A 13,158-nucleotide genomic window follows, 5' to 3' on the forward strand; every position below is an offset into this window, starting at 1 on the left:
ATGCTTTGTGACCTCATTTGAGGTTTTCTTGGCAAAGATACTGGAGTGATTTGTATTCCCTTCTCCAGTTCATTTTATAGATGAGGAAACTGAGGTAAACAGGGTTAAGTGACTTGTCCAAGGCTACACAGCTAATGTGTGTCTAAAGACAGATTTAAACTCAGGAAGATGAATTTTTCTTACTTCAGGCCTAGTGTTCTATCCTCTGTACCATCTAGTTGCCTCTGGTAAGAGAGTACCCAGCTGCGTGTAACAGAATTCAAGTCAACAGACCCAGACAAACTAGATTCCAGATTGCCAAAAGTAATTCCATTTTGGGATAGTCTCATTTGCTAGCAATATTTTTCTTTATATCACACCAGAAGGGGACGATCTAAAATTTATACCATCGATTTTATTGAGTCTCCGAAGGCAACAGTGAAAGTCAGAATTCTTTTCAACACAGCTGATCTTCACATCCTTGAAGGGAGCTATCATAGTTTTTTAAGTTTTATTTAAACTCAATCTCTTCAGGTTAAACACGCACAGTTCCTTCAACGAATTCAAATATTGTATGACCCTGAGGGTCTTCACAGTAGGGGTCACATTTTTATGGATATTCTCTAGCTTATCATTTTCCTTCTCCTGCTCCCTTGCCACAATATGGTAGCTAGAACTCAATGCTGGATCTGTCCAGGGTAGAGTACAGTGGGACTGATATCTCTTTCTGAATACTGTCCTTCTGTTAAAGCAACCTAAAACTGAATCAGTTTTTGTGGCTGCAATATCACCTTATTGATATTGAGTTGGTAATCCACTAAAACCCTCAGATCTTTTTCTTAAATCTCCCCCATTTCACCCCACTGCCTAGAACTACTATTCCACATAGTAGAGAGCATGGGTTCCTTAAAAATGCATCACACAAGACTAACTCTCTTTTCTTTTCTTTCAGAATTGCTAGACATGGCTGATCAGGAGAATTCCTGGCTGAATATTGGATATGGCTCTGGAGGAGAAAGTGAGGTTGGCAACCTTGCACATCCCTCCCTCACTCAGATCAAAGACATGTCATCATCTTGATGTCATGGTCCTCTTTGAGAATGAAGGACAAACACAACAATGCTATAGTCAAAAGAATACTGGGAAAGATAAAATAATGCTTTCAGCTGTCAATCGGGTTTTCCTAGTTGTGAAGTTGAGTTGTACTGAGGTATTTGGATTCTTTCAGTCAAGTCTTTCTTTCTCCTTTTAGCATCAGTAACACTCTTTGTAACCCTGTGAACCATACTGTCAGTGGGATTTTCTTGGCAAAGGTACTGGAATGATTTGCGATTTCCCTCTCATGCAGATTAAAGGAAATGGAGTTTAAGTGCCTGTGCCCAGGTTTACACAGGTACTAAGTGTCCGAAGCCATATTTAAACTCAGGTCTTCCTGATTTCAGGCCCATCAGTCTATGCATTGAGCCACCTAGCTGCCTCAGAGTACTATCACAGTGCTCCCTCTGGCCAGATATGTCCTTAAGCATGGTAACCAAAGGCAGCAGCCTATTCTCAGTAGTGCCAAAAGATATCTGTTACCTCTCTAATTTACTGTAACTATAATTGTAGTAAGTCCTCTTCTTGGTGTCTCTAAGAGGACTATTTTAATGGGTAAGCATGATGTGTGAGAATAGGGAGCACATTAAGCACCCTAACACATTAGCTTACATGTTCATCTTTTTCAGATGATAGTCAGCTGTCATCCTGTTAAGTGAAGAGACAAATCTTTAGAAGAAGGAAGAATTCTCGATTTGTATACCTGTCCAAGTAGGCTTCAATAAAATAAAATAATCACAGGGGGGAACCCTGGGATGCCAAAGGTCAGCACAGACTTCACTGTGACAGAGATGCAGAATATAAAGTTTGCATGCTTAAGTGGTTTTGAGTAGATCCAGCCTCCTCCATAGAAGACCCAACTGTCCTGTTACCTTGACTTCATTGAGTATTAACCAGCTGAATCCATTGTAAAGCTATACACTTCTGCTTAGAGATAGGAAAGCCAAAGGATCCTACCTGAAGTGCAAATCCTTGAAGGAGAATTGTGTTTCAATAATGCCAGTAGTCTTCACCCTGGAGTGCAAGACATCTTGTTCATTTGGAACATACCCAGGAGCTGCTATTCTGTCAAGGTCATTGAGATAGCTAGAAGGAGGGAAACAAACAAAAAGTTTGGCCTGTACCTTTGAACATTTGAAGGATGCTAGCCTGGATAACAGTGCAAGTGCACTTCTAGTGGAGATCCCATTAAAATTGCTTCCTAGACCTTTTGACATTCATGCTTTGTAAAAAGCTTTTGTTTCTCCCAGTGTAGCAAAAAGTTAAAAACAAATTGGCAGGAGGTGTTGTTTTCTTGGGGGGGAGGAAGTTAGAGATAAATTTTGTGTTTGAAGCAAAAGCAAACTTTTGTAATATAGTGTTAGAAAATGGACCTGTAATTTCATTTTGCAAAGGGAATTCCCAGGTAAGAGGATTCCTCTTACTGGCCCAGGCCAGTACCTTCTCTGCAGCTTATAGTCTTAGAGAGTTGCCTAAAGCATTGACAGGTTAAATCACTTGTTCAAAGTTACAAAGCTAGTCAGTGCCAAGGATCGGATTTAAACATAGTTTTTCCTGGCTCTGAGAACAGCCCTTTATCCCCATAACAAAATGATTTTCTTATTTACAGATACACCAATATAGTAATCAAGGTAGGGCATCTTTAATCTAGGTGGTTGGGGCAGGTATAAGACAAGTATGGGTCTTACTTCATCATGAACATTACTAGGAGACTGGATCCAATTAGTAGGAGAGGGAATCCAAAGTATTGTTATGATGCAGAAACAGACCTATATTCGAAATCAAAGGATCTGTGTTTAAATCTTAGCTCTATCACAAGCAACCTTGGGAAGGTTACTTAACTTCTCTTGACCTAAGAGAAGGGTTTGATCAGATATCACATTCTTAATCTTTGTGCTTGTGTCTGCAAGTATTTGAAAGAGACAGAAACAGAGAGAGACAAAGAGAAAGACAGAGAGGTGAAATTTATAGGCCTGTTCTTAGAAAAATGTTTTTAAATGCATAAAACAAAATATATAAGATTATAAGGAGAAGCATTATTGAAATGCAGTAATCAATATACTATTTTTTGAAGAATACATGTTTATAAACCCTAGTTTTGGAAAGACTGTACTAGATAATCTCTAAAATCCCTTTTAAGCCTAAATTTCTATATGTCATAGATTAATTTGTCAGGTTCTCAAAGCCTCTAGACTTAGAAGTCCAGGTTTTAAATCCTGTTCCTGATTCTTAACTTACCTTTGGGAACTAAGGCAAGTCTTTCACCTCTTTGGGTGTTAATTTCCAGTGCATCAGGCTATCTAATCTCTGCCATTCTTCCCAGATCCAGTTTGTTTTCTTACAGATCATAGTCTAATCTCTTCATGTTTCTCAAGGTTCTGGAGCTAAAGGATCAGGGCTTGGTAGCAATATTTGTGACCAAGAGGAAGTCTCTTAACCTCCTTAGGCCTTTGTTTTTAATCTGCGGAACAAGTGGGCTGGATTAGCTTGCTTATGAGATCCTTTCCTGCACTAGACCTATTATCCTATAATCCTGTGTGTCTCGGCTGAAACTACCTCAGAGCCTTAACCATAATGTTCAAACCACTACAAAATCCCAGGGGGTTTCAATCAACATGATGAAATGCTATCAGGAAATTTCCCATAACATTATCTGAAAGACTTATTGTTTATAGAGGATATTGTTACTGACAATCTGCCAGATTTACAATTGTATTTTGGAATAATATCTCCTTGAAAATCTTTCACTTTCAGTCTCCTGCAGGGGGAGCCCAAGTTTCACCCCCCCCATTTAAATCTGAGGAGGATATCACTGTGGAGGATCACACCACCACAACAGTCAACCTTTTAGTTGGAGAATCAGGTTCAGTATTTACTATTTCCTGTCTCGCAGCACTCTAGATCAGGGAAAACTACTAACTTATTTACCATGCTATAAATTTCAGCCCACTGGATCTGATAAATGAGCAACACAGAAAGGTTTTTAAACGGCTAGTCCTTTCTGGATGATGTGCCCTTAAATTCAAACATTAAATATGCAGGCAATTTAGCAGCTGCTCTTATCTCCTTAGCAGTTCAAAATTACAGCCTGAGATCCACCAGATATCACAAGTTTCCCTCATGCATTTAAACTATTCAAACAGTAACACAGTCTCAGAATCAGGAGAACATAAGAATTGACAATTGCTTTAATGTAATTTTGTCACGGATGATAATGGCTTTGTGCTCAAAGGACTAGTAGGTTTTACTCCCTGCTCCATAACTTAGTGTCATGGATAACCTGGCCAAGTGGCTATACCTCTATACCTACCTCAGTTTTCTTATATATGAATTGAAGAGTCTGTATGAGAAAATCCTCAAAGCCCCTTTGAATACTGGAAAGGGTAATGCATTTGGAATCAGAGAATCTGAGTTTGAAACCTGATGCTGTCGGTTACTTCTTATGTGACACTGATCAGATCAATTAAGGTATATGGAACTTAATTTGTTCATCTACAAAAAGTTGTCCTAGTGAGGAAATAGTCCCAGAAACATTAGTGATTTGTCCAGTGTTACATAGATAGAAAATGACAGAACTGTGTTTCAAACCTAGATTTAAAATCATTGCCTTTATTACTATTCTAAGGAACCATAGAGATTAGCTTTAATACCTAGTCTTACACATAAGGGTACATACCCTCCCATCCCCTAGTTTTAAACCTATGACATTGAGAGATTTATATAGTGCCTTGAAGTTTGCCAAGTGTTGTACATATTTTGAGTCTTTCAAACTCCTTCACCACAGGTATTTATACTCATTTGACAGAAGAGAAAGAGGAGGCTCAAAAAAGTTTAAGTGACTTGCCAAGAGTCACTGCTAATAAATGGCAGAGCTGAGATTTGGATCAGAATCTTCAGCATTCCTTCCAATACAACAGGCTGCCTGGCTGTATTAAGTGCCTGTTGCTTACAAGTGTTGTATTAGTAATAGATTCCCTTAATAAAAGGATTTGTTCTGTGATGTTTGGATTCAGTCAAAGGGACACACTTGAGGACCTAGAGGGCCACATGTGGTGATGAAAAGACAAAAATGAAGCAGTTCTTGCCCTCAGTGAGCTTATGTTCTATGGGATGTGCGTGTGTGTGTGTATGTGTGTGATCACAACATGTAGATGGATTCATAAGGCATTGAAGTTTGAAGGCGAGAGAACTTAATATTTGGGAGAATCAGGAAAAGTTTCTCACAGGACATGGTACCCAAGCTGAACTTTGAAGGCAGACAAAGGTTATCAGAAAGGATGGTGTCGTAAGCCTGGGATCAAGCCTGTGAAAAAGTACTGAAAAATGCCATACTGGTCACGGGCAGAAGGCAAATTTTGTGGGAACACAGAGTGTGTAAAAGAGAATGATATACAATAAAAGAAAAGTAGGTGGGAGCCAGATTGTAGAGGGTTTAAAATGCCAGATGGAAAAGTTTGCATTTTAACCTGTAGGCAAAAGGGGAGCCACTGAAAGTTTTGGAGTAAAGGAGGGACATGAAGAGACACGTAGTTTAAATAAATTATTTTTGCTGCAGTGCAAAGGATAGATTGGAAGGTGAGGAGACTAGAACCGCAGAGATCAATTACGAGATTGCTGCAATAATCCAGATAATGTGATGAAGGGAGCAGACAAGAGGAGCTAGAATGGTGATTATTTAAGAGGAACAAAGAATGAGAGCTCTGTGGTGGACACACAATCAGTGTGACTTCATAAGTAATAAGATATAGGAGGTGAAGGAGGGTAAAGCAGGATGACTGGGGTGTCAAGCCTATGTAAATGGAAGAATGAGAGGATCCTCAACAGAAACAGAAAGATTTGAAGAAGACCCCTTTCTCTAAGTGTATATATGTGAGGGTGTGGGGTTGGAGGTTTTAATGAGGGAAAATAATGACTTCCCTTTTGTATATATGTAAACCTATAATTTCTCTTTCTTTTTCTACAGTAGTAATATCTTTTCAGTTTAGTAAAGCTAAGATAATAGGTGAGGCCAGGGGGAGGCACCTAGATGCAAGAGTAGATCAAACACTAAGCCTGAAGTCAGGAAGACCTGAGTTCAAATGTGACCTCAGACACTTATTGTGTGACCCTGGGGAAGTCACTTAACCCTATTTGCCTCAGTTTCCTCATCTAGAAAATAAGCTGGAGAAGAACATGGCAAACCACTCCAAAATCTTTGCCAAGAAAAGCCCAAATGGGGTCACAAAGAGTTGGACATGACTGAAATGACTGAACAACAAACGATAATAGTTGATAAAGTGATTTTTTGAAAGTTACTCCTAATATATGAAATAAATGCTTCTGCAGAAAGAATTAAGAGCATATGCTTCTCAGTTTCCATGAACTTTAATGATGTATGATACATGCAGAGTTGGCTATTTACCTGAATATGCATATGAACCAGGAAAAGTATTAGTCTGCTAAATCATGCAGTCATTCAAAAAATAAACATACTTGTCAGAATTAAGATAATTTAGAAACTATACCTGTTAGATGGTGGAAAAAACATTCATGATGGAGCTTATTTGAATGTGAAAATAATGTTTTAATATGCAAACTCAGGATTTGGTTGTGGATGCCTATCTTGTAAAACTGGAAAAAAATAGGAACCATTTGAGAATTTGGTGTAATTGTTTTGAAAGACCTGGTTATTTCCTATATCTGTTTAAAAATACTATTTCTATATATTTCTAATTATATATATACATACATACATATCTCTCTCTCTCTCTCTCACACACACACACACACACACACACACACACACATATATAAACATAGGTTACTGTGGAAGAATTTCTGAAAGTTAGAAGACCTCAAATTCTAGCTCTGCTACTTGCTACCTGTGTGACTTTGGGTAGTTCATTTCTCCCATCTGTATCTCATCTATAAAATGAGGAGGGTTGGACTTCACCAGATGATCTCTAAGGTCTCATACAGTTAGTAATCTATGATTGGACCATCCAATGAATTTGCCACTTGATTTCCCAAAAGATAGCTGGTTAAAGGATATGAATAGGCTGTTTTCAAAGGAAGAAATGTAAATCTTTATTAATCATATAAAAAAATTCTAAAATAAATAATAACAAAAGGAATGCAAATTTAGACAACTATAAGTTTCAACCTAATATCTTTTGTATTGGCAAAGATAGCAGAACAAGAAAATGGCATGTGCTGATGAATTGTTAGTGGAGCTATGAATTGGTTCAACTATTCTGGAAAATAATTTAGAACTACATGCCAAAAGTCACCAAACTCAAACTTTTTGACTGAGTGATACTGGGTCGCAAAATGCAAATGTCAAAGGTTTACATCCCAAAGCAGTCAAACATAGAGAAAAAGCTTATATAGAAAAACATATATAGCTGCATTTTTCATTTTAACAAAAAGCTAAAAAAGGGAGATATTCATCAAAAGAGAAAAGGGGGAATGAATTATGAAGTACGAAGGTTAATGTAACATCATTAGAGAGTAAGAAATAAATATTATAGATTCAAAGATTCTTATTAAAACTTCTGTGAACTAATACAACATAAATCAAATAGAACCAAGACAAAAAATGGTTCAAAGACCAAAAGAAATTTAAAAGAAAACTCCAAAGACTTCAGAACTCTTAGTGACTAATCATAGCTCCTTAAGACTGATGATATACCATATTTTCTACCCCTTGGCAGAGAGGTGAGCAGGTGCCAAAAGAGATATGCATATTCAGGCATAGTGAATGCAGTGATTTATTTTTGAATGTACTTGTTTGTTACATGTGAGATAGAAATACAATAAAAAGAAGACAAGAAAGAAAAATGTGTCAAGAAAATATCCTGCATTGAGAAGGAAGTTCAAATGGGGATGCAAGCAAGGCAGTTTTGTTACTATAATATTAAATTTAATATACACAAAATCCAAACTCCATATAATGTCTGCCATTTCATACACCATCTTCTGTTTTTCTTTAAATAATCATGCTTGCTTATGTCTATTAAGATCATAGAATATGTGTGTGTGTGTGTGTGTGTGTGTGTGTATGGTTTTCCATTTTAATTCTAAACCAGAGGCTCCAACTAACCTTTACCCAGCAGCCCCCCAAGCTGACATATCCACCTATATCTACTATTGTGTCATGCCTAGCTCTTCTCATTTTGCCAGCAATAGCTCTTTACCTGTTTGGTTAAGGAGTTCTCTGGTAAAGCAGCTCCCAGAGACTTTAAGACAAAATGGAAATTAAAATAGCTCTTTGATTCACAATAGTTAATGACTCCTGCCCTGAAATGCTTTTCATCAGTACATGTGTAAGAGGCATTTATATATGCAGTCTTTATTACTGTTCTCTTACTTTAGGCCTTGGTGTGGACACAATTCTGTATTATGAGAAATTTTATATTTCTTTTATGACTGGTCAACTATTTATTTATATTACATTATTTCGGTTTCTTTGAGCATTTCTAATTCTGAGACTTACTATGTGGTAAATATGTGGTACTATGAAATAGGTCACACACATACATATATTATTTCAAATAATATATGTATGTATGTATGCATGTGTGTGTGTATTTGTCCTGGACTATACAAGTGCAACCAGTTTCTCTGATATTAGACAATATTTTGGTTTGCCAATTTTTAGATTTTTAACTTTAGATTTTTTTGCTTTTTTAGATTTAAGGGCCAACCCAATGAAGTCAGCATTTTCATTTTGAAAGATAAAGGAAAACCTGAATTATCTGGTTCTGCTTTGCTTTTCAGACAAAACTTCATATTCCCTTCAGTGCAACATTTTAACATTCTAAGCTGTAGAAAATGTCCAACTTGGATCAGCAAAAAGGGAGTTTTCTAAGTGTTGAGTTTTGTATATCACTGAACCCACAGTTCTAATCCTCATCTATCTCTTTACCTCCATGTACCTAGGTATCTATGTATCTATCCATTTGTCATCTATCTGTGTGATTTCATTGTTGTAGGAAGCAAGCAGTGCTTCCTCCTGATGCAGACTAGTAGCTGTCTTACAACTTGCTGTCTTAGAGAGTTACCCTGGAAACTGAGAGATTAATTGACTTTTCAAGGTCTCAGAGCTAGTATGTATCAGAGAAATATATGTATGTTTGCATACACACACAAGTATATACATGGAAGGACCCTCAGTCATTGCCTTCTTTGAAAAATACTAAATTTTTGTGTTGAGTCCTTCAAACATTAGCATTCTGATTTTAATATGACTGGGTCTTGTTGTGTATTTAACCTGGCAAATACATCACATTATCTTTTCAAGTACAATAGCTGGATAAACAGTTATGTGAAAACATATCTGGTATTTATTTTCAAGTCTAATTTATCTTACCTTGAATTTTTTTTTACTTCATTCTATTTGTGCCATGTCTTTAGTACTTTCAATGTTATAAATGCGCATAGAATTTTTCCCTCTATTACTGTTTACAATTTGATTATACTATTTGACTTTTAATATATTTCATTGAAAATACTTACTAGAATGAATTTACTTACTAAGCTGCTGAGTCATTGAGTTGATATTCTGATGCCCTTTCAAAGCAGGCCTGGATTCCTGGGTCTTTCCACAGTCGTTTTATTACCTCAGCCAGTTCGGAAGTCATGGTACCATCTTCTAATCCACTCGCTATCATGCAAAGTTGTTTTTGGTCTTCCTAAAAAGGTTTTAGTCAGAAGAATGAAAATGTTTTCACTTGGAATCAACTAACACTTTTTTTTAAAGTAGCAGGTTTTATTTGGGGGATCTTTACCCTGTTCCTTTTGATGACAACATCTTCCTTAATATCATTACTAGAACAATACTCAGTTGCCCGGAAGAAACATAACTCAAAGTTGCCTAAGAGCTTTCTCATGTACATTTCCAAGTCATAATAAGTTGCTAACAGAAAGTAGCATGTTTATGAGTGTACTTCTCTAATTTTTTCGTAAAATAAAGACAAGCATTTATTTCTATATTCCCTCCTACTGTTCTTAATGGATATTGAGTATGACTCCTTATGGCAAATCTCATGTTCCTGTATCTTTTAAAGCAGACACCTGATTTATCAAGAAATTAAGAATCAGACAACTTGAAATTTAAATTAAGTGGAAGAAATAGGCAGAAGCTCTATAATTATATTTCTTAAATTGTTTCTTATTTTTATTTATTTGGTTGATTTTGGTTTCTTGTGATTTCATTATTGTTAGGCACCACAGAGTAGAAATACTCATTTCTGCAATGCAGGAACAATCAATTCTGCATATTAAAATATTAGAGAAATTCTTAAAAGCATAGAGAATTTACATGATTTGACTGGGGTCACACAACTAGTATGTGTCAGAGACCAACACAGACTCTCAATATACCATTCTTGACTTCCTCTCTATTTTACTTTTTTGAGGGTGATAAGGAATGGCAAAGCGAGCTCCTCTGATGCATATGTTGTACGTGGACAGAAAGACATTTAAACAATATTTCTGTATCCACTAGAAGTGTTATTTCCTCATTTAGTAGCATATAAAAGTGGAATTAGTTTTGATGGGAATTCAGTTGCACAAGAAAAAAAGTTTAATATTGAAAGTTTTGCAATGAATCTTAGAGGAGACTACAGAGAATATTAATAATATCTGATATTTTTTAAAGCCCTCCACAAAGTGGATAACTTACATTATCACACTTGATTAGCAAAACCTTGTGAAGTAGAGACTATCCTCATTTTCACAAAAACAAACTGAGTCTCAGAGGACTTGATTGACATGACTACATTCACAGAGCTAGTTAGTGTCAGACTCTGTTTCAGATTTCTTTATTCCAAGTCTAGAGGTCTTTCCACTATTCATAGCTTCCTATTGAACTCTGTCATGACAAAATTACCTTTCATTGACAATAATTCCCTTGAGGCTTACAGCCTTTTCTTAGAGATGTTCACTGTTTTTCACAAAATAAGTTATGACCTCATTACAGGATACGTTTCATGCATTTATGCATTTATCTGGGGTCATGGCGATAGTCAGGATTTCACTGGAAACAAATCAGAGACCTTAATATGGTAGACCTTCAATTTGTTTTTAGTACCATCACAATCAGTCCCAAATGCCACAGCCCAGCTGATCATTCACTGACCTAATTTAATTACTAAGCAGCTGAAATCTCCAGCTGGACCATGTCACTGTCGATTCATTTCTTGTATAGACAACTTTCCTTCCTGATTGGTTGAATGTGAATGAGAACTGCAAACCCTGTCGCTTTTACTGATAGTTTACATAAAACCTCCCCCTGTGAAAGTATAATCTGGAGCATTTTATATGGTAAGACAGCTGGTCACATACCCTTGAATCTAGAGTAAGAATTTTAATCAAGTAAGTCAGTTTTAGCTTCCTAAACCAAAGACTTACTGGATTTCAAGACATGAAGACATTTCCTAATGGAGAATTTAGTTGCTTATTTTAGCAAAATATAGAAAGGCATTTGGAAAGATACTACAGGGTAAGGGGGCAGATAGATGGGGTAGAGAGGGAGGAAGGCATCATTTTTTTATACAAACAACTGAAAACAGTTCCTTTCTGAAAATACTAATAAAATTATTTCAAGTAATTTCTCCTTATTTTGCTGTTATGTGATAAAAAGTCATGACAGTAGAAATTTATATGAAAATGGAAATTTTTTTGTATCTGTCTTAGAAATGAAGCAAATGCATGCTGATCAGCTCCTAACTTGAATTGCTTACATGTGATTTGCAGCTGAAATGCTTGTTCCAAGTAAAGAAAAAAAATGAATTTGAAAAGAGAGGATATAACATGAAAAGAAATGAGTTTTGAGATAGCATAATTTAACGTAAGACTAAAGATAACTTTTTACAAGTGGAGTCTTTGCTTATTACATTAGGCAGTCTTGGGAGGAAACAGTGGAAAGACCGCTGCCTCTAAAGACAGAGGGTACTTGGTACAAAGCTGGATTTGCCAGTCATTCTCTCTGTAACTTTTGACTACACCTCTGGTTTTAGTTTCTTTCTCTTCAAAATGAAGCAGTTGGACTTAATATTTAAGATCCTTTTCAGTTTGAAATACATGATCCTATACTTTTTTTCTATGTGTTAAAATTTGAAATTTCTCACAGAATCATTATTTTCCCCAAGTCTACTATGTCTGGGAAAAGCACTGCTCATGAACTTATTTATGTTGCAGATCAGATCCTGTCCCCCTGTATACAGTAATATGTGCCCCCTCTTTAGGGGGCAGTGGTTAAAGTGCTGGATGACCTTGGTTCACATCCCAGATCAGACAATTTCTCACTGGCAGTGAGATCCTGAGATAATACCTTAACTTCTCTTAGTCTCAGTGTCCTCATATGTCAATTAGTGGTAACTGTGACACTTAGCTCACACAGCTGTGAGTTTTAAATGAGTTCATGCATGAAAAGTGTTTTGCACACCTTAAAATATTATGTAAGTACCAGTTATTATTTCACCAAAAGATAAAAATCTACATTATCACCAGATCTGCAATTTAATAGGGTTCTACTGTTATTCTTTACAATTTTATGTGTCTAACAAAGAATGGAATCCCTATTTAATGGCTCCCTATGTCCTTGACCCTTGTATTGAAGCACTGCTGTGATAGTTTGTCAAAAACTAAAGGACTGTCAAAAAAATCATTGATTCTGAACTGGAAAGGAGATCCTGTGGTTCAATCCTTAACTTGCCCTAATTCACACCAGTGGCAGAAAGCAGAGCGAAGATCTGAACCTAGGTCTTCTGAAATGACAAACAGCATTCTAAACTATCAATTTTGTACTATGCTATCATTTCCTATATTCAAGTGCCTCAACTAGAGTCCGTGGCAATTACAAAGTACCTTCCAATTACAGTCCTAAGGGGCCCTTCCAGGAATTTTGGAGACTGCCCAGGGAGGTGATTTAATAGAAACAAAACAAAATAATAGGGGAAAACAAATCTGGATAACCATATTTGGTTCCTGACCACTAGGAGATGTTTGCTTCCTGTGTGGCCCAGCCCTGGAGTTGTGAAGAGTCTTTAGCCTGTCCACACCTTCCAGAAACCTATCTGGAATCTCAATAAACTGTATGGG

General features: G+C 36.6%; 1 protein-coding gene across 1 annotated transcript in view; it reads right to left on the reverse strand.

The window, feature by feature from the left end:
* Positions 1-13,158, reverse strand: part of GNAT3 (G protein subunit alpha transducin 3) — a 94,234-nt gene that overhangs the window by 27,395 nt on the left and 53,681 nt on the right. Inside the window, exons 4-5 of the mRNA XM_072653200.1 lie at positions 9,589-9,746; positions 2,032-2,160 (exon numbers count right to left, since the gene is read on the reverse strand). Of these exons, the coding sequence (XP_072509301.1) occupies positions 2,032-2,160; positions 9,589-9,746 (287 nt within the window). The remainder of the gene's footprint in view (positions 1-2,031; positions 2,161-9,588; positions 9,747-13,158) is intronic.

The sequence above is a fragment of the Notamacropus eugenii genome, chromosome 3 (assembly GCF_028372415.1).
Source record: "Notamacropus eugenii isolate mMacEug1 chromosome 3, mMacEug1.pri_v2, whole genome shotgun sequence".
Lineage (NCBI taxonomy): Eukaryota > Metazoa > Chordata > Mammalia > Diprotodontia > Macropodidae > Notamacropus > Notamacropus eugenii.